At 35.4% G+C, this 20444-nt stretch overlaps 3 protein-coding genes across 8 annotated transcripts; 1 reads left to right on the top strand and 2 right to left on the bottom strand.

Annotated features, from left to right (window-relative positions):
* Positions 1–142: 142 nt before the first annotated feature.
* On the bottom strand, positions 143–6991 carry LOC137951451 (ATP-dependent DNA helicase DDM1). 3 transcript variants are annotated; one of them, XM_068798110.1, is made up of 16 exons: positions 6847–6991; positions 6510–6605; positions 5644–6021; positions 5459–5539; positions 4855–5201; positions 4585–4771; positions 4293–4468; positions 4053–4119; positions 3781–3970; positions 3510–3614; positions 3324–3418; positions 3121–3240; positions 2843–2962; positions 2599–2697; positions 2409–2510; positions 143–709 (listed from the first exon to the last, which is right to left on the bottom strand). In XM_068798110.1, the coding sequence occupies exons 2-16, from the start codon at positions 6576–6578 to the stop codon at positions 467–469; spliced, it is 2379 nt and encodes a 792-aa protein (XP_068654211.1). In that variant the 5' UTR covers positions 6579–6605; positions 6847–6991; the 3' UTR covers positions 143–466. The 3 variants fall into 3 exon arrangements, with proteins under 3 accessions (XP_068654211.1, XP_068654212.1, XP_068654214.1); XM_068798111.1 differs by having other exon boundaries at positions 6883–6991; XM_068798113.1 differs by lacking the exon at positions 6847–6991 and adding an exon at positions 6717–6734.
* A 750-nt stretch (positions 6992–7741) lies between these two features.
* On the bottom strand, positions 7742–10191 carry LOC137952336 (glucosamine 6-phosphate N-acetyltransferase-like). Of its 2 annotated transcripts, none has more exons than XM_068799475.1 (2): positions 10112–10191; positions 7742–8328 (listed from the first exon to the last, which is right to left on the bottom strand). In XM_068799475.1, exon 2 carries the CDS (start codon positions 8324–8326, stop codon positions 7841–7843), a length of 486 nt encoding a protein of 161 aa, XP_068655576.1. In that variant the 5' UTR covers positions 8327–8328; positions 10112–10191; the 3' UTR covers positions 7742–7840. The 2 variants fall into 2 exon arrangements, with proteins under 2 accessions (XP_068655576.1, XP_068655577.1); XM_068799476.1 differs by lacking the exon at positions 10112–10191 and adding an exon at positions 9936–10036.
* A 240-nt stretch (positions 10192–10431) lies between these two features.
* LOC137952385 (glucose-6-phosphate isomerase, cytosolic) lies at positions 10432–20399 on the top strand. 3 transcript variants are annotated; one of them, XM_068799539.1, is made up of 25 exons: positions 10432–10554; positions 10815–10872; positions 14362–14419; positions 14503–14579; positions 14732–14813; positions 14891–14938; positions 15355–15510; positions 15592–15688; positions 15791–15833; positions 16035–16102; positions 16263–16347; positions 16455–16503; positions 17237–17309; positions 17397–17457; positions 17620–17686; positions 17765–17821; positions 17939–17992; positions 18067–18195; positions 18496–18559; positions 18850–18923; positions 19014–19067; positions 19149–19217; positions 19481–19570; positions 19710–19817; positions 20215–20399. In XM_068799539.1, the coding sequence occupies exons 3-25, from the start codon at positions 14369–14371 to the stop codon at positions 20263–20265; spliced, it is 1707 nt and encodes a 568-aa protein (XP_068655640.1). In that variant the 5' UTR covers positions 10432–10554; positions 10815–10872; positions 14362–14368; the 3' UTR covers positions 20266–20399. The 3 variants fall into 3 exon arrangements, with proteins under 3 accessions (XP_068655640.1, XP_068655639.1, XP_068655641.1); XM_068799538.1 differs by having other exon boundaries at positions 10812–10872; XM_068799540.1 differs by lacking the exons at positions 10432–10554; positions 10815–10872 and adding an exon at positions 11763–12023.
* The last annotated feature ends 45 nt before the right edge of the window (positions 20400–20444 follow it).

The raw sequence follows: 20444 nt of genomic DNA, 5'->3' as shown, positions 1-20444 counted from the left end.
AGAAACGCCCAAAATTGTCTTGATATGACCATCAATCTCCAACCCAATAAAGCTACGTTTCTTATCTATTTGAACAAGTCAAAGCCTAAACAGGAAATCTATATTTAGAGTGACCAAACTGGCAATGCATGTTAATACACTATTGAGGAAAAAAACTAGGAGTGTAATAGCAAAAAGATCGGAATACGGTTCGCACATACCTCCTCCCTCTTTACAAAAAATTACAGAGCGAACGCTAAGGTGACAAGAAAGAAATGATTTTTCACTTGCCTTCCCAGTAGAAAATCATACGGTCTTTTCAACTTCGTTCAGCAACATGTGTGCGAGCAACACTACTACCCACATTCTCTTCTTCAACAAAATATGTGGGTCTGCAACCTTCTCCCTCGGCAAAACTTTCTGGAGCAATCTTGCATTCCTAAATATAATTCTTTCATTCGAAAGAAAGAACCAGAAGCATAGAAGCTCAACTGGTGACAGAGGAGAGCATGCCACTACCACTTTTAGGTGGTATAACTACCTCCCACCCAGGTCCTTTAAGAGGAAGAGTGTTGACATCTGGCACATAGTTACTGTTATCATCTGTGGAATTCACCATCAAGTCACTACGATCCAAGACCTTGAGAAAATCTTCATCACTAATATCCGTCTGAATTAGCTTGTCCTCTGCATCTTCTACATCCTGAAGCAAAGCCAGTAACTCATATTCCTGCAGAAAACACTTAAACTGTCAACATGGTTTACAAGCATCCATGACACAAAATCCTGCATAAATCACTGACATGTCAACATGGTGTACAAGTATCCTGATAAATGTGGATAATAAGTTGATCAGATAAACACAACGCATAAGATTAAATGTTAGAGATTTGCATGCTTTGTAGTCATAAGAGAACAAAATAATCAACAAAATACTTGGGACTTTTTAATTTCTTTCTAGGTATTACTAAGTATCATAAAGTAGGCAATCCTGAACTTATATACGAATATGACCAAATATTGTTCAGTTTCACAACAAGAAAGCCAGGAAGGCTGAACAAGCAGACTTCTCCACTTTTCTCCTGAGGATGAAGTCTTCAAGCAGCAGCAATACCAATATCTCTGTTCACATCAACTCCATCTATTGGAACAATATACTGGCCGTCCTTGGTGCAACATTCCAGCCAACAGTGAATATACACATTTACAGATGGCACCCTCCAAATTGTAATTTACTATTTTGAAGTGTTTTTCTTGATAATTCTTGTACAAGACTTTTTCAAAACAAAATTCAAAAACCTTCAGAAAAAAACTCATACATTTATTTCCACAAAAAATGTCAAAGAACACACATTTGCAGAGGAAAATCAAATACAAATAAGGACCACCGAAGACATTAATTTTTCATCCCGTAAGGAAGACTCGTTTGTTAGGATTGACATCTTGATGGAATAAAAAGGGAAATCAGCATCTACCACATGTTGCGTATTACTTGAAAACTAATTTCACTTTTTACAACACAAGTATTTCCTAGATTATTTCTACCCTCCATGATTTTAAATTTTCATAACACCAAGATGTAGCACAGAGGAAAATGCTAAGCCATCAAAAGACAGATCAATTCTGCTAGTAGCATTGAAAAAGAAATACCATTAAACATACTTCTGTCAAGAGCAAACAAATCCTCTTGGTTTATTAAATAGTCAGACTTTTGTTGGAACAAAAGTCAAGGCTCCACAAGTGCCTCACAAGATGGGATATTAGGAGCACTTCTTCCCTGAACCTGCTCCAAAGCATGTCAAGTTCAAGACATTTTTTACAATTATTGCTACATCCTTTTCTTTAGTGGATGCTTTCCTCATTTCCTAGAATGAGCAAAGCAGCAACCTTACAGAGTTAAGGTTTGCTGACAATATCTTTTACATTTATCTTTTCTATCTATCCTTGCCAATTGTTAAACCACCTTGTTCAAACACTCCAGCACAACTTATATATAAAATCATTTTTTACTGTTACTTCTTATTGTTCTACCAACAGACAAGGCTAAAACCTTTCTCACCAATCCTTATGAGGTCTTTGTCAAAAATGTTGAAGCAATCTCAAGCAGCTTCTATATTTTTGTGCATGTAGCTAATTTCTACACCCTCGCTGAGTAGTTAAGCTTGTTGTATAGGTCAAGCAGACTGCAGCCTCTCATACAAAATATTTTGCATTCTCATCCTTATATCCAGCCAGTCTTAAATGCCTTCTTGAACGTTATCATTTAACTACCATGATTCTTAGTATACTAGCCCTTTTCTGTTGAAGGACATTAATATAAAATGTTGAAAAACTAAGTGAGACAGAAAGAAACACAGGAAGAAAAGAGGGAAAGTGAGAGAGACTGATAGAAAACCGAAAAAATTACTAAAAACTAGTCATTCACAAACCTCTAAAGTGTTAGCTTTACTTCTCTCTTGCTGGAATTGTCCTTTTCCAATAACCAAGTGCTCAAGTTTCAACTTCTCAAATGCTTTTTTCAATATATGACACTGACATAAAAGAATAATTAGCTTCTATCCCAAAAACATTGAAATAGACTTGGAAATAAGAACAAAGAATAAGCCCTCGTTGCCATACTTCAACAGAGTGAGATGTTGCAAGCCTGTAAACATGAACAGGCCGAGTCTGTCCAATCCTGTGGCATCTATCCATTGCCTGCAGGTCCATTTGAGGATTCTGCAGTTCCAGAGTCAGAAGCGGAAAAATAAGACACATAATCAAAAGTTCATTTTTTAGTCTCATAAATCGCTGGCTTTCATTAATCACAGCTCATTAAGATGGCACCGTAAAATAAAATTACAGAAACACAAGAAAAATTTACCCAGTCACTGTCATAGAGTATACAAGTGTCCGCTGCAGTCAAGTTGATACCCAGCCCCCCAGCACGTGTGCTGAGAAGGAATAATCTGACATTGCTGTTCAAATCATTGAACTCCTGAATCTATTAAGAATATGAAAAACAAAATCTAATGAAGAAACAACCATGCAAAATGGAAAAATATTATAAAAAATAAAGATAGAGAGAGGTAGAGGGAGGTAAGATACAAGCTTCTTGAAATGAAGAAAGCATAAATCAAGAGTTAGCAAAAAGATACCTACCTGCCTTTTCCTTTCATTCAATTTTACATTTCCATCAATTCTACATACTTGAAGACCTTTTTCACTAAAATAGTAATCAATTATGTCCAAAACCTTAGTCCACTGTGAGAAAATTAGAACCTGCAATGCACAAAGTGTATTATGTTAAGCACTCTGATTATTTTGTTGTCATTTTTCAAATGAACTGACTGTTACAACCATACTTTGTGCTTTCGAGCAAGCAGTTCTGCCAATAATCTGTCAAGCAACCGAAATTTGCCACATTGTTCCACTAACTGTTCGATGGGTGGATAAGTATCTGCAAAAAAGAGCAAAGAATGGATAAAGCTTTAGAAAGCCCAATTACCAATTCTCACTTGGAGACATTCACCTGAGTACGCAGAGCATACATGATCCATCAAAAACAGATTCCAAAAGGTCAGGATGGTTGCAGTTCTTTCTCAGTTGAACTACCAAGTTATTTAGTTTTCCTTTCATGCCAGGCCTTCCAAGTACTGCAGCACAAACTACAATTAAAACAATATAATACCAAAAATAACCACACCCAATACTTGTTTTGTTTAGCTCTTCTTTCTTTAGAAAAAAACACTAATCCATATATTAGAACAGAATCCTTCTTTAACTATCAGATACTAAAAATTATCAAGAATATTTTCTTACTTTTATCTGTCTTTTCTATCAAATGGTTCTCCAATGTTTTGTTTACAAGATGTTCCTGTAACTGTTTTTGATGCTCAGTCATATTAGCATATAAAATGATCTCCTTTTTCCGAGGAAGCATCTGCTCAACATCTTCCTTCAGTCTTCTCAGAAGAAAAGGCCGCAATATTAAATGGAGCTTCGATATCACCTGAAAACAATCATTTTATTGTTGAGTATCTACCATTGCATCTACAAAGTAATTGGTACTGGACATATATAGCCATACATACTTGAACCCTTCTCTTTTCTTCAAACTCCTCCTGGGCTTCATTGCTGCACTTCCCTGACAGATCGAACCTGAGAGAGATATTACACCAAATAACATATATCAGATATCTCCAGAAAATAGAAAACTTAGTTTCTTATTTAGCATATACATTTCAAGATTTCCGATTGACAGAGAATTTTAAAAAAAAATGGAGCTTGAACAATAAAAGGAACCTAAACGAGATACTCAAAAGTATATATACCAAGACTCAAACTCTTCGTGAGATGAAAATATATCAGGCAGAATAAAATTTAACAATGACCAAAGCTCAGCCAAGTTGTTCTGCAAAGGTGTCCCAGTCAGCAGAAGCTTGTTATCAATCGGGAGCCGTCTCAATTCTCTCAATAGTTTGCAGTGTGTATTTTTCAACCGATGTCCCTTCAGAGAAGTTTTACAACCACATAAATCAAAATATGTCAGAGAATCAAGAGTTTGTGGTTTAACACGATAGGGAGTGGGAGAAGGATAGAATTACATTTTATATAGATTACTACCTCATCCACAACAACATATTTCCATGTGTAACATGAGAGATGTTTTGCATCATTCATTGCAATCTCATAAGAAGTGAGAATAACAGGAAATTTAGGACCAATTGCTCTAGGCATATGCTTTTGTCGTATCTCTTGTCTTTCTTTTCTTGTCCCATGATAAAGAATAACATTCATCGAGGGCACGAACCTGAAAAATACACGTACTGGAGTAATAGATCGCTGATAAAATACAAACTGTAAATAGGTAACAAGGGACAATAGATAAGTTACCTGGAGAACTCATTTGTCCAATTTGAGAGGGTAGAAAGGGGTGCTACAACTAAATATGGCCCATGCAAACCATTCCCTTTCAAATGTGCCAGAAAACCAATTGTCTGAACTGTCTTGCCAAGTCCCATCTGATCTGCCAAGATCCCATTAAGTCCATTTTGCCACAGCGATATAAGCCACTTCACACCTTTGAGTTGATAAGACTTCAATCTTCCGCCAGTCAATAATGGCACAAGTTCAGACTGCTCTTTCTCTAGTCTCTCTTCCTCAGTGATGCTAGAATCTTCGAGAGTTGCACATTCTTGGGACCTTGTTAACATTGCTGCTACTGCTGTTTTAGCTTTTCTCTAAGGAGATAATATACAAGTACACGTTTTAGAAGACCAAAGATGGCAAAAACACAAACAAATCATGATATCTATCATGCACAAGCTGCATGGAATAAAAATTCACATGAAACCAGCAGCAGTAAGAAAGAGATAAAATTGAGAAACATAAAAGCAGCCCAGATAGCTCCCACAAGCAATCTGAAGCATGCTCAATTTTATGCTTCGGGATTTAGGTTGAAGAAAGTGAACCAAGAAGCTTAACAAAGAACACTTACAGTGTTTTGTGGTGCACTCGCCTTCCTCTTCCTGCCTCTGCCTCTCTTTTGATCCTTTTCAACTTCATCTTCCTTTCCATTCTAAGAAAGACAGGTAAACAGTAAGATCAGGATTGTTTTAGAAGTTAATTCCCAATCTACAAGATGGAATAAAAAATGCACTAAAATGGCCACGTAGTACTTACAAAAGTTATGTCTTCCATCTTTTCAAGCAAGAACTCTGAATAGAGCTGAGTCTGTGAGAGAAGCTCGTCCAGTTTACTGAATTGAGTATCATTGAGTGTTGTAGGGGCCTCATTCTTTTTATCCCTTTCGAGTTCCTCTTTCACCCGGATCTGTTGCAATTTCTCCTCTTCCTCAGCCATCTCCCTTGATATAAGGGAAAGGTCGCCATTCTTTGCTTCAGAAAGAACATCTTCAGACATGTTATCCAGGACAGTCTCCTCTTTCACTAGTGACTCGTCATCTCCCTGGACCTCAGGCTTTGGGACAAGGGAGTTATTTAGACCCATTGCTGGAATTCTGACTTCAGCAGCTACAGCACCATTATCCTTTTGAATTTCCTGTGTATACAACAAAACAGATCTTATTGCATCAGAGCAATGTCCGAAAGAACAAAACCTCGAAACAATATTGCACCACCAAATGAATGACCAATAAAATCGATAAGCCAAAAACTCCAAAATGATTATTAATGAAAGGAACAGATAAAGCTAGCAAACAATCAAATTAAATCAGTGTATAAAAAAATGTATAATTATTACAATGATAGTAAGCTTCCTGGAATGTCCTGCAACGTGAGGGACATTTTGCAACAAAATAGGAATGCATGGTTAGAAATGGCAGAAAACAACATAAGAAGATCCGAAGCTTTGCCACTAACTCGTGAAATTAATAAAGCGAATAGCTAACGAACAGAGTTCCAGTAGAACGGACTTTTTTGAGTAAATGCGTATTTTTCGCACGCGCGCGCGTGTTTTGCTTTTTTGTACTAAAAATAAAAGAATTAAAACAAACAAAGAGTTGTGAAAAATGTAGAAGAGAACTAAACCTCATCTTCCAGAACTGAGGTCGGGGAACCTGCAGTTTCTTCATTCTTCGTCACATTCTCCGCGGCCATTTAGTCCTGACTATTGAAGACTTAGACCTAAAACAGAAAATCAACGATTAAGACGCGATCAACAAAAAACACAACAGATACGCACTATAAGCAAACCCATGACAAAGCTGTGATAGAAATTATAACAAGAAACCATACAAATAAAGCGCCTCGTTCATCCGTAACATAATTTCGAATTCTAACACCCTATCTCAGACGAGCAAAACGAAACTAATAAATAAAATAAATAACACAAAGAAAAACAAAATAAACGTTCGGTAGATCGTACAAGAAGACACTAAGGAGGAGATGCAGGGTGGTCTACCGAAGAGCACCGGCAACGGGTGGAGGAGAAGAGCGAAATGCCGAGCGGAGCCTTGAAGCCGTCTAAAAGTTTGGGCGGGAAAAAATACGGCTCGCTCGAGGGACCGGAACACTCCCAGTGGCCAGTACCCAGTAAGAGAGCACGTGCTCTATTTGCTCGGCTCCCGAAATATTAAAAAAGGATTAAATTACTAATTTGACCCATCCGACATTCCCGCCAAACGGTAAACGGGCAAAATCCCTAAAAAGCCCTTCTAAAAGCAAAGGTCTTTGATCCAAAATTTATTTTCATATAAAAATCCATATAATATCAATAATTTATTAAAAAAATCTTTAAAATATCAAGAACCTCCATCAATATAATTTTTATTCAATTTTCACCTTTAAAAATACTTAAATATTTTAAAATTTTTTTATTTATCATTGAATTTATATATAAATTATAATATTAAAAATAATAATCTGTAATTTAAATGTAAATGCCCTTAAGTGTTTGCATATTTGAAATTTTAAATATTTAATAAATAAATAAATTATATTATTTTACTACCCTTTTAAGAATAAAAGTTCTTATATTTATATAATTTATAAGCATTATTAAAAATATTTAAGGCTTTTTAATATTTATATCATTTATAAGCATTAATAAAAATATTTAAGGCTTTTTAGTGACATTATAAAATTGATGGATTTTTATAAATGAAAATTTGGAGGTTTTTTACTTTGTTTCAATGAACTTGTTTATTCAATCACATACGAGATGGGTAGGGTTGGAATTTGCCAAAACAAATAAATGTGCAACCTTTTAATAACTATTTAGTGAAACTTCTACTTCTTATTATTAATTAATTAATTTTTATTAGTAAATCTCGAATCCACTTCTCCAACACAACTCGATGAGTTCAAATTCAGATTGGGAAGGCAAAGAAACTTCAATGAAAAATGAAAAGGTCCGAGTATCAATCAAAATACAATTCCATTACAACACCTTTCTCCTTGAATCCACATTTCTCATAAAATTCCTTATTCATCTCGTCATCATCATCAGGAATGATTTTATAACAGCCAACTGATTTGGCATGTTCAGATAAGAACCGTATGATCTTCTGCTCTAGATGCTTCCCCCGGATACTGAAATCTACAACGATATCCTCAATGCGGCCCACCTTTCCACAGTTTCGGATGATTTTCTTTTCGATAAAGAGGATACCAAATGCAATGATTTTTTGAGAGTGGTTTTCTTCGATGACACAAATAATGTGATCATCACCATGGGCACTGATGTCTTCAAACCTAGCAGCTAAGTCAACATCAGAAATGGAATCGCAGAGGGTAAGTTGCTTTAGTAAGTCGACAAAACCCTTGTCCTTATCAGAGAGTTGGAGAAGACGGATAGGGTAGGACTCTTCCGCGGTTGATCTTGTCTCGGTATGCTCTTTCTCCATCTCTACAAGATATCTCATTAAATCAGATTATTATAGAGACTTCAATCTAATAAAAAATGAGATTTCTTCTTTGCAAAAAAAACACACACATAAAACCAGCCTGTAATAAAAAGAATTTCATTTCTAAAAAAAATCAGAAATTTTCCATCTGAACTTCAATTATAGACAAACACCTCAATCTCTATCAAATTAAGTCAGACTTCTTCCCATGGAAAGCACATCACCTCCATAATGAAATTAAAGGAATTTCACTCCTCAGAAATCAGAAATTATCCATACAAGCTTCAATTTACTCCCACACCTCTATCTCCATCAATTTCAGTCAAACTTCTTTTACAGGGATCAAACCTAGAGACTTTTTACAAAGAATTAATAACATATCCTGCAGTTAGATTCCTAACATAAATTTAACATCATTCAGCCATAGAAGATGGAAGGTACAAGATTAACATCACTAACTCTTATCTAACTAGCAATTAAACCCCTCGTTTATGAGAATCTGACAAGGAATAATCTCCTTATCTAACCAACAATCAAACTCCTCCTTTTATGGGGATTTAACAAATAAGAATTTCTGTAATACATAGTTCCACATGCAATTGAAATTTCCATTAAAATCTCATTAAAATCTCAAAATCATTCAACTTTATTACGTGAGAGGTCTTGGGATTCACATAAGCTCCACCTAATTCCAAAATCAAAATGTCTTTTTTCATGAGGATCCAAGAAATTCCTTATCCAACCAGAAATCAGACCACTCTTTTATGAGTATTTAACAAGTCAGAAGTATTGAGAATATAGAACAACGCATGCAAATGAAATTTCTATCATAATTTCAAATCATTCCACTTGATTAGGTGAGAGGCCTGGAGACTGACAGAGCAAGCCTCCACCCAGTTCAGAAATCAAAAGTTCCTCTTTTATGAGGATCTAATCAAAATAATTTCTTATCTAACCAAATTCAGACACCTCTTTTATGAGGATTTAACAAATCAGGAGTATTGAAAAGATAATACAGCATACACTTATAAAATTTCTATCATACACTCAAATCATTCAACTTTATTAGGTGAGAGACCTCGAGTTTAAATATTTCTAAGCTTTCCTAACCTAGAAATGGAAACCCCTTTTTACGAGGATCAAACAAGAAGAATTCAGAAATAAGGAAGAATTATAACTCATAAAAATTTGAATTCCCAGAAAAAGCTGAAAATCATCCTACTAAATTAGATGAAAGGCATCAATTTAAACCCCTCTTTCTGAGGATCAAACAATATCAATTCAGCAAAAAGGACTAATTTTAATCCATGCAAATTGATATTCCCAACATACGCTGAAAATCATACTACTGAATTAGATGAAAAGCCTCACTTTTAAACCGCTCTAACCTCCATCAAATCAAAAGTAGAAACCCCTCTTTTCGAGGCTCAAACAAAATGAATTCCGCAAAAATGGAAGAATTATAACTCATGCAAACTGAAATTCCCAACATAATCTAAAATCATACTGTTAACTTAGATGAAAGACCTCGAATTTAAACACCTCTAACCTTTATTTAACCCAGAAAAGTCTTAACCAAGAAGAAAAATACGCAAAAGAGAAACAATACCCTTACGATTAAAATAAACAACACAAGCTAGAGTCTTTCTCTTGTAGAAAAATCTAAGACTAGGCGTTACTAACTCTACCAAACTGAATGAAAATCAAGAGTTTTCGTTTCTGAGAACCAAAGAAGAAAAAAAATATGATTTGGAAAGGGGAGGAATGACGCATGATTAGGCTTACCTCTTTTCCTCCACTTTTTCTTCCTCTACCCTTCAGAGCTTCTCCTCTCCTCGTCTTCGTATTTCCTTCCTTTTGCCGCTCCGTCTCTCTTATTCCTACACGTGGATATGACAACTAAAAAATATTTTTTAATTAAATAATAACATAATAAATTTTAAATTTGCTAATATGTGAAAAAATAAACCTACCAGGCCAAATTAGACTTTTTCCTGGGAAAGTATTTTTCAGAGGTAAATACGTTTCCGAGAAACTATCTAAATTTTTTTACTGGGAAAGTTGGATGATTTTCTAGGGAAAATGAAAAATCATCGGGTCTTGCGCCCTCCCGAAAAGATTGTGTTCTCGACGCCATTTTCGTCATCTCGAGCCTGCTTTTCTCAACGCTTTTTTCTTCCTCTCGAATTCATCTTCCTGTCGTCCTTGATCCGTGCAGCTGCTAACAGGTAATAATTTTCTCTCACCTCCCTCTCCTCTATCCACTCCCTGTTCTCTCTCGGTGTAGAAATAAACCAAAAGATCAACTGTTGTCCATTTTCTGTGAGCGCTCCCGGTTTCCTTCGTTTATTTTTTACTTATTTTTTGATATTTTTCTTATCTGATCATTACCTTACTCTCTCTCATTTTTGTTGTTACGGTTGTGCTGCTCATTTTCTTTATCTCATTCTAATTCTCTCTGCTTTTTGTGCCTTCGTATGTCTAGAAGAGCTTTGGACGTTCTTTGAAGTAATCCCATTCAGGTTTGCGGTTACCCAAAAATCCAGGTATGCTTTTTAATTTTCTTTTCTCTCTCTGTAGTTTTTGTAATATTTTTTATGTTTAGTTGATTCTACTTTCATTGTATACAGTTGTCTTTGGGGACATTTTTAAATGATGTTTGCTCTTGCTACCTAGATCGAGTAATTCTGCAAATTCTGAAAGGAATTGTTGTTGCTCTATGTTGTGCTGTTTTAGACTATTTCAGACTCGAGGCTTTTCCAATTGGGATAAGCCATTTAATCCACTTGATTATTGTTGGTATATACTATTGAAGGTTGTTAGCACGATGGACTACGGTTTCAGAACAATTATTCCGACTAATGTAGACTGTTATTTGATTTATGGGTAGGGCCCACCTCGTTAACCCATTGTTGTCATATTGTGAATGAGAATTTTGCTCTGTTATCTCTTTTAAAATTTTCTTTCTTTTGTCATTAACTCTTTATCTGGGTATTCACATGGTAAAAGTTAATTAAAAGTGTGATATAAAGTACCCTACTGGAAACAGAAAGATCATCTTAAATAAATTGGAAAGTGCTTTTGAAGTTTCCGAAGGCAGTCAGTGGAACAGTGGAAGGCTTCAATTTCAATTCTAGTATGAGTTATGAGTAAAAATTCTGCAAGAAATGGTGTAACAGCTGTGCTAGTAGTATACATGTATAGGCTGAACAGAATTACAAATTATTGAATTTTGTAGCTTCATCTGTTCTTGTTTATGAGAATTGGAATATCTTGACATCAGATCATTGAATAGTGTTTTGTGATTCTTGGTAAGAGTGTTTTTGTTTTCAGTGGTGCAAGTGAAATGAATTAATGTTATTTTTTATATAGATAGATAAACTACTGAAGCTGCAATATTAGATGATGACAATGGCATCTGCAGTAGGATATGGGCAGACTGGTACAACATGTTCTGCCAATGAAAAAAACTACTCAGCCTGTTCTTTCCTCCATCCTGTCCAAGAATGCGTCAAAGTGTGCTTGATACAAACTCAAGTTTCATCTTAGGAACAACACTTCTAATTCAAAGCCCTGGATTGCTGAAGCAAAATTTTCGGAGTTCCTTATATCACAAAAAAAAATATCATCTGCCCCTCCAATCTTATCTTTTCTGTCATTTATTCTGGCCAGAGCTCCTGCAATAAACTGGTTTGAGGTATCTTTCAATTTTTTTGTAAACAATTTGTCCTAGACAATAATTTAACTTCTGATTTATTATGTACTTGGAAACATGTACCAAGATCTGCTAATCATTTAGCCGATGTTCAAGCTAAAAAAGGCGTTACCCTCCAACATCTTGTTGTGGAGGAAATGTCTTTTTAGTTTTTTAGTTTGTATTTTATCTCTTTTGAATGCATTTACAACTCTTCTCAAAAAAAAAAATTTGTCCTAGACAAGCATCAATAACAAAACTATGTCAACATGAAACTTCATATTCTCCATGGAGAAAATGACAAAAACGGATTGCCATAAGAAAACCTGTGAGCTATATAATTGTAGTTCAAAGAGCTCTTTCGGAAAGCAGACTAACAGGACATTTAAGATCTGTTTTTTTATGTTTTAAAAGTAACAAAAGAAGTACTTCAGTGGAAAAACCTCTTTATTTCCATTTACTGTATGTCAATCAACTAGATGTCATTTGAAATGAATAGGATAAAAATCATGTCCTTTAAACTCCAAAAGAGTTATTCAACCTTTCGGTATTTAACATCAAGAAACACAATTGAGGGGATTTTTGGTATTTGGAAGCAACAATTTACAATTTTAGATCAAGCACTTCTATACCCATACAAGGCCCAAGAGAAAATTGTCATTGTGTATTGTATTATACACAATTATATGAGAATATTAGATCATAGTCATGAAGGGATTGAAAGAGAGGAACCGATAGAAGTTATTGGGGATGATGCGGAGTTTGAAGAGGATCAAGAAGAAGATGAAAATGATTTGGAGGAAGAAATTAACCAACCTATGATCTCAACATCTAGGAGAAAGAGAAATGACCAAATGGAAATAGCTAACCAGTTCTGTAAAAATATAGAAACTCAAAGGTGGGCAGCTTGTCAAGTGAAATAGTTGATTTAACAGGAACAATTGTGTTTTTACATAAAAAAATTTAGAACTTTGTGTTTGACATGTATATTTGACATATTTTTAATGATAAAGGAATGGTAGTGTACCAGAGTTATCCGTTTAAAAAAAAAGTGTACCAGAGTTATCAATAATTTCCATTTATTTCCTTGGAAAATGCATGAATAGCTGTGAGGAAATTTGAAAAGAAATCCAAATGATTCCCAATAGGCACTAACAGGATTTCATATTGAAGGTTCTTGTAAATGTGTATCCTAGGGAAAACATTTATAATTTTTTTCTTGGATATAAGTTTCTAAGGAAGGGCACTAACAGAGTCTTAATATTCCCTGAAAGAAGTATCTACACTTTATATTCTATGGTATATACATGTTTGATTAACTAATGTTGATTAGCAGTATTCTAGGCTTCAACAGATGTTTTTCGTTCTTTTGTAATGTAATTTAAGCCATTGTAATACAAAGAAAAGGGGAATGTTAAATTTCTGCATTTTGAGTCCTTGACAACTCTGGGAGCAGACTGGTAAACAAAGATGAACATTATGTTGAAAAGAGGCATTTAGAGGGAAGATAGAGTTCACATTTGCTAGTCCGGGTATTAGTAATGGGACTAGTCCCTTTCCAATTGCATGGAAAATATGAATAAGACCCATTTTTCCTTATAAATGGGTCCTATTTAACCTTTCAATATGAGTGAAGGAGAGTAGGTTAATGCTAATACATACATACTAGACTATCTGACCCAGTAAGGTCATGACAACTTGGATAACAACAAGAGAGAAAATAGAAGAAAAAAAACTTGTTTTATTATTTCACACCATGTTATGTAAGAAATAATTTTTTTTCCATTTCAAAACAAACTCTTATGTAATATGCTGAAAAAGGCTTCCACATGGGCTACCACATCATAGGTAATAATATCTACTCAAAGCTAAAACAAATTTACCTTTGAAGTGAAAGTGCCAAGTCTAGTGAACACATGGTGCTGTGTCAGCGATTTTAAGAGGCTGAAAGCCTGAAGTATCGATCAATACATAGATTTAGTACCAAGTCCGGACTATGAAATCTAAACGAGCAAAACCAGGCGCACAGCGGCCAAACTAACTTGGTGAGAGTATTGACATCTCTTTATCATATTCCATCTATTGACCAATTTGTTTCCCCCTTCTCAAATCTCAGTGTCTTTGCTTGCATTTCATCTAAGGACCGTCTGGGGTTTATAAGCACATTCATTTATAATCTCTAGTTTGTTCTTTTACTTTTTTTTTTGTCATTTTTATATTGAAGTAATATCCTCTTCAGCTGATAATTGCTTCTGCATCTCTTGCTTTTTCTTGGCAATTCCTTTTTTGATACACTCCAATTAGAGCATGAGACCTATTTACTGTTTTGTTCTTTTGTCAGAATCAAGATGGCTTCTTTAACTCTCATCAGTGACACAGAGCCATGGAAGGATTTGAAGGTACAATCAAGCATAACATTTTATATGTTATTTACATTCTGAAAAGATATTTTAGTCCATGAAACCAACTGTGCCCTGTGCAGAATCATGTAGAGGATATAAAAAAGACTCATTTGCGTGATTTGATGAATGATGTAGACCGCTGCAAGAGGATGGTGATGTAAGCAAAAACTCTGCTATGTTTTAGAAGCTCTTCTTTGGATTGGACATTATAACTGTCATAATACAGAAGATGAACAGATTATAGAATTAAATTTCCATCTCCATTTTGAACTTTTATTTATATATTTTGGTTTCTTATGTTTATAACAGTGAGTTTGATGGGTTACTATTGGACTATTCGAGACAATGTGTCACTCAAGAAACAAGGGAGAAATTACTCAAGTTGGCAGAGGTCTGTCGAACCCTATTTGTTCCTAAAATTGTATATTCATTTAATATCTCTTATAATGATTCAGTGGTTCAATGCAGGCTGCACATCTTCAAGAGAAGATTAACCGCATGTACAATGGAGAGCATGTATGTTTTCACTCTTTTAATTTTCTGTTGCATTTTTGTTTTTAAGATGCATTTCATTTATTTTCAACAAAATGTATTCATGGATCCCAATAGTTTTACTGTTTAATTATGTAGGTAAAATATGATTTAGAATTGATTAATGTGTTGATTTTCTTCATTTAAGTGGACCAAACTAGCAATAGATTGCTAATGATAGAAAAAATATGCAAAGAAATTCAGGTAGTCACCCAACATTGTTTGGACAAGGTTCTGGAGAAGAACATAGTGATGGGGGCGAAAAAATACTTATGAAGCCACCTCCAGCACTGTCATCTTCGTCATCATTTTAATTGTCATCTTCTTTTCCTCTCTTTCTCTCTCTCTGCTCGCTCTTTCTCTCTTCTATGATTTTTCCAATTGAATGGATGCTTTTACAGATAAACAGCACCGAGGATAGAGCTGTACTTCATGTAGCTCTGCGGGCTTCAAGAGAGACAGTTATCAACAGTGATGGGAAAAATGTTGTACCAGAAGTTTGGAAGGTTTTAGATAAAATCAACGAGTTTTCAGAAAGGGTCCGCTGTGGTTCTTGGGTAAGTATGATCCATAATGGTTGTACATCTATTTTTTTTACCTGTTGGACCTCAGTGTCAAGCAATAGGCAATCTTTTCAGGTTGGGGCAACCGGAAAAGCATTGAAGGATGTGGTTGCAGTTGGGATTGGTGGCAGCTTTTTGGGTCCTCTCTTTGTACACACTGCTCTTCAAACTGGTTGGGTTTTTCTCGTCCAAGTGACTTGCTGAGATGTTTCTATTTCCTCTTTGTTGATTTTGTTTCTCTTGTTTAAAATTTAATCTGTTCACAATTTTACAGACCCAGAGGCTGTAGCAGGTGCCAAGGGACGGCAGCTGCGATTGTAAGTGTGATAACACAACCTTGACATACATGGATACCCTTTATTTGTACACTTTAAGTGCTATCTATCTAGCAACAAATATTTGGAAGTTCAGTTTGCTCTGCATGATTACTTTTGTGCAGTTTATCTATCTTTAACCCTTCCAAATAAATACTCTTTAAAATGTTTGGAACACTATTCTTCATGGATATGTCTTTGTAGTCTTGCAAACGTCGATCCCATTGATGTTGCTCGAAGCATTACAGGATTGGACCCTGAGACTACTTTAGGTAACCATCACATTTTCTTAGTTTCTTAACAGCATTACAGTTTTGGACCCTGAGACTACTTTAGGAATACATTCTCATATTATATGTGAGTTTTGATGGTGCTATTTTCTTAGTTTATTTACATGCTAACTGATGTTATTATTCGTGTAAAATAATACAGTTGTAGTAGTCTCGAAGACTTTTACAACAGCTGAAACAATGTTGAATGCTCGAACACTGAGGGAGTGGATCATAGCTGCACTTGGGTTAGTATAATAAGATGATTCAAGTCTTTTGGATGACCTTAGCCTTACTGGTCCTCCTTGGCACTGCTTAAAAGATCTGAAGGCTAATTTGGTTTTGATTTGTCCAGGCCTCAGGCAGTTGCAAAGCACATGGTGGCTGTTAGCACAAACCTCACGGTATCTCACCAAGTGTTTGTCTTTTATTATTTAACAGCTAGCCCATCGACTTATTATTGGTTTTGTCAAACCAATTGTGTTTATGAGTTATCTAAAGGCCTAAAATTAGTGATACAATAATCAGTGGTATCCAAGCAGCTGGCTAAGAGATCCTGTTTCACCATTAGAATAATCGACATATTTCATAGGTAGGATTTGTGATGCCAGACTGTGACCAGACTGTGATCTCCTTGGCATATTTTGTTTTGTGCATTGGACTTGGTGAATTATGTTTACTTTTGCTTCCATTAGCTACAAGAAATTAGTTGTCTCATTTATACTCATGGGCAGTAAATGTACTGTGAGCACCTTGAGAGTCATGGTTTCCTTCAGACTTTCACAGGACTTACTTCGAGGTCGTTGACTTTTAACTTGTCTGCATCCATCAGTGCTGCCGGCTATTAAGAGCACTTTTGCAAGTTAGCTTATTCTCGTTGTTAATTAAATGCTATTCTCAGAAACAAAAAAATTGTCATCTATGTTTGTCTGATGTTTCCAATTTTTGAACTTTCCTTTCTTGAAGACAATAAATATTTACTTTTTCTAACTTCTTTTCCGATATTCTATCCAAACTATCTTGAACGTTCAATTTTTTTCTTTAATCGACTTTAGTTTTTTCTTTTAGGTTATGCTACTGCATTCTGATTCTTCATGGTGCATTTGACATTTGGTTACTTCTTTCTATCTATTGCAGTTGGTAGAGAAATTTGGAATAGATCCAAATAATGCTTTTGCCTTTTGGGATTGGGTAGGGGGACGATATAGCGGTAAATTATACGTATTTATTGTTTCTTTACCAGATATTATTTTGCACGTTTCAAATTGTTTAATTATCTGTGGGGATCCTTTTGCAGTTTGCAGTGCTGTTGGAGTGCTTCCGTTGTCTCTCCAATACGGTTTCTCCATTGTTCAAAAGTCTGGAACTCAAACTTCTTACTTATTCAGTTGAAGCATTAAGAATTAGATGGGATCATTCTCAGATGTTTATTATATTCATGAATCTTTTGTGATTATTCTTTCTCCAGATAGACACTGTTCCGTTTGATGACAATAAACTTTTGTTATTTTCTCCTGAAGGTTTCTAGAAGGGGCTTCTAGCATTGATAGGCACTTCTATTCCACACCATTTGAGAAAAATATACCTGTGAGTAAACTGGATTGTATTGATTCTGACAACCATAAGCTTGCATGATAACCTTTATGCTGGATGTTTTCAAAACAGGTGCTTTTGGGTCTCTTGAGTGTATGGAATGTATCGTTTCTGGGGTATCCTGCTAGAGTGAGTGTCAATCATCTCCAAGCAAATTCAAATTTTCATTGTAGCAATTATTCTTCTTTGGTTGGATCTTCAAAGTATATATTCTTTTAACCATGATAAATTTTCACTGAACTCCAGGCTATCCTACCATACTCTCAGGCATTGGAGAAACTTGCACCGCATATTCAACAGGTATGACTATAACTTTCTGGCTTATAAATTTATAAGTTCTTCAAGGTCTTACAAAAATTTATTTTCTGATATAGGTTAGTATGGAAAGTAATGGGAAGGGTGTATCCATTGATGGTGTTCCACTTCCCTTTGAAGCTGGTGAAATAGATTTTGGCGAACCAGGCACAAATGGTCAACATAGCTTTTACCAGTTAATTCACCAGGTAATTTGGACTCAGTTACATACCCACATGTTAGTGAACTAATCTGTGTTTTCATTAAATGCTGAGGTGGGGGCTGGGTGGCAGCTGTCTGTTGCAAATTTAGTGGACTGGTGGAATAAAATAATATGGATCTCTGCTACTCAGTTCCCTCTCCAATAAGATATTCCCGATTATTTCAGTATTTTGTGAAGGGGTTTCTTATTGATTCAGTTGTAAAAATGTTTTGATACATGTTCTTTACTTCATGTGTTGTTTAAGACGTCAACAACCAGTGATTATAATTATCTATATTGCTTGCAGGGTCGTGTTCTTCCCTGCGATTTTATTGGTGTTATGAAGAGTCAACAACCCGTGTACTTAAAAGGTATTTTTCAAATAGAAACACTTGAGGTAGAAATTATATTAGCAGCATTAGGAACCTCAAAAATAAATCCTCAAAATGTTACAATAGATGACTCTATTCCTTGTGTCTTAGAATTTGCTAATGGCAATTTGAGGGGCTAGGAATGGGGGGATGTCTAGCATTACTCAAAATATCTGCCTTTTGTGAATGGTAGATAATTTATCTGCACTTATCCTAGCGAAATTTTTAGATGATTGTCCAGGGAATATCAATTTGTATTAAATTTATTTTTATGCCCTTCGGTTTTGTAGGGGAATTGGTGAGTAACCATGATGAGCTTATGTCAAACTTCTTTGCGCAGCCAGATGCTCTTGCGTATGGAAAGGTAAGACAACATTCGTTTAAAAGCACAGTTCACCTGTCTATGGTGTATTTAAATGGCTTAACCAAGCTGACCAAAACTTGTAATGGCCAGACCCCAGAGGAGCTGTTACATGAAAAAGTACCTGAACATCTTATCCCTCACAAGGTAATTTGCTTTTTTCTGTTATAATCAAAACTCGTTTTGCACTAATTCATGCTAAGTGTGTTTCTTTCATTTAACACCCAGACTTTTTCTGGAAATCGGCCTTCTCTCAGCCTCTTACTTCCATCATTGAATGCTTACAACGTTGGACAGGTTTGTATTTGTTTGAAGACAATTTGCCTGTGAATATTTGTCACTTTGAACTAGTTAATCTACCTTCCTTAATAATTGCAGTGATTATCTTCCATGTTTGAACTACATCATCCGTTTCTTCTTCTTCTTCTTCTTCTTTGTGAAGCCTAACTTATCGTCTTATCAGAATATGATTCTAAACCACTTGTTTCCTTCTTGCTAATTTGTTTGTTTCATTCTTCTGCTGTGTCATAACAAGACGTGCTTGTTCGTTTTTTATGCAGTTATTAGCTATTTACGAGCACAGAATTGCTGTGGAAGGTTTCATCTGGGGAATCAACTCTTTTGACCAATGGGGCGTGGAGCTAGGCAAGGTAACAATAGACTTCTTCCCTGAGACCTTGTTCCATCTTTCATTAGCAGAAGTTGCTCAATTTGGGAATGTTTTTTGTGCTTTGCAACTTGTAGATTCTATGTACTTGTACTGATAAAAATCTCATTTGTTTTCCCTAGTCTCTTGCCACTCGAGTCAGAAAACAACTAAACTCATCTCGAACAAAAAGAGAGCCAGTTGAGGGCTTTAACCACAGTACAACAACACTGCTCACGAAGTATCTTGAGGTATGGTATCCTGCAACAACCTGCCTATAGATGTCAGTATCACTGGTCTCTCTATAGTTTTAGTTTCTCTATAGCACCTTGGAGACTTCTAGAGTTTGCTGAAGGTCTTGGTACCCAGAGAGGAAGGGACAAACGAAAAAGCCTTCAACTAGAGAAAATAAAATTGGAGTCCTGGTTTCAGGAACCTTCTGTTTGAGTTTTGTAAAAAGTGATAAAAGAAAAGAGAAACAAGAGAGAAGAAAGAGAGAAGAGATGGAGAAGAGTGCCAAAGAGAGAGCACTTGTTTTGTATTCCAAAATTTGATCTTTGTGGAGGATTTGAGTTCAGAAGATAAATCAGTTATTATTCCTTCACTCTTACCTTGCTGAATCAGTGCTTCTTTTATTTCCTTTTGCAGGAAAAGTCTCCAGTGCCTTCCCATCCATCCACTATCCTACCCAAAATATGACAGGTTTTGGGAAACTGTTAATCAATCTATCAAGAGGACTGAGTTTTGTTGAAGAACTTGTGAAATAAGAAGAAATGATGGAGCTTTACAAACTGATGAGTTTCAGTGTTATAAAAATAAAAATTTTAATCGAGTTTAAGTCGGGTTCGAGTTCTAATTTATATTTAAAATTATAAAAA

This window comes from Aristolochia californica, unplaced genomic scaffold (genome assembly GCF_029961685.1).
Source record: "Aristolochia californica isolate CCGP_79_NKW_82.1479 unplaced genomic scaffold, dmAriCali1.0.hap1 SCAF_15, whole genome shotgun sequence".
In the NCBI taxonomy this organism is placed as follows: Eukaryota; Viridiplantae; Streptophyta; class Magnoliopsida; order Piperales; family Aristolochiaceae; genus Aristolochia; species Aristolochia californica.
The sequence above is the reverse complement of the archived record's forward strand: the minus strand, read 5'-3'. Positions and strand labels throughout refer to the sequence as shown.

Coding starts and splice junctions, on each gene's coding strand:
- LOC137952385 (XM_068799539.1), top strand. CDS start 14,369: ATGGCTTCTTTAACTCTCATCAGTGACACAGAGCCATGGAAGGATTTG. Junction 14,580..14,731: donor CGCTGCAAGAGGATGGTGAT/GTAAGCAAAAAC, acceptor TGTTTATAACAG/TGAGTTTGATGGGTTACTAT. Junction 19,068..19,148: donor AACATCTTATCCCTCACAAG/GTAATTTGCTTT, acceptor TTTAACACCCAG/ACTTTTTCTGGAAATCGGCC.
- LOC137951451 (XM_068798110.1), bottom strand. CDS start 6,578: ATGGCCGCGGAGAATGTGACGAAGAATGAAGAAACTGCAGGTTCCCCG. Junction 6,022..6,509: donor CCTCAGTTCTGGAAGATGAG/GTTTAGTTCTCT, acceptor TTGTATACACAG/GAAATTCAAAAGGATAATGG. Junction 2,698..2,842: donor TACTCTATGACAGTGACTGG/GTAAATTTTTCT, acceptor CTGGAACTGCAG/AATCCTCAAATGGACCTGCA.
- LOC137952336 (XM_068799475.1), bottom strand. CDS start 8,326: ATGGAGAAAGAGCATACCGAGACAAGATCAACCGCGGAAGAGTCCTAC.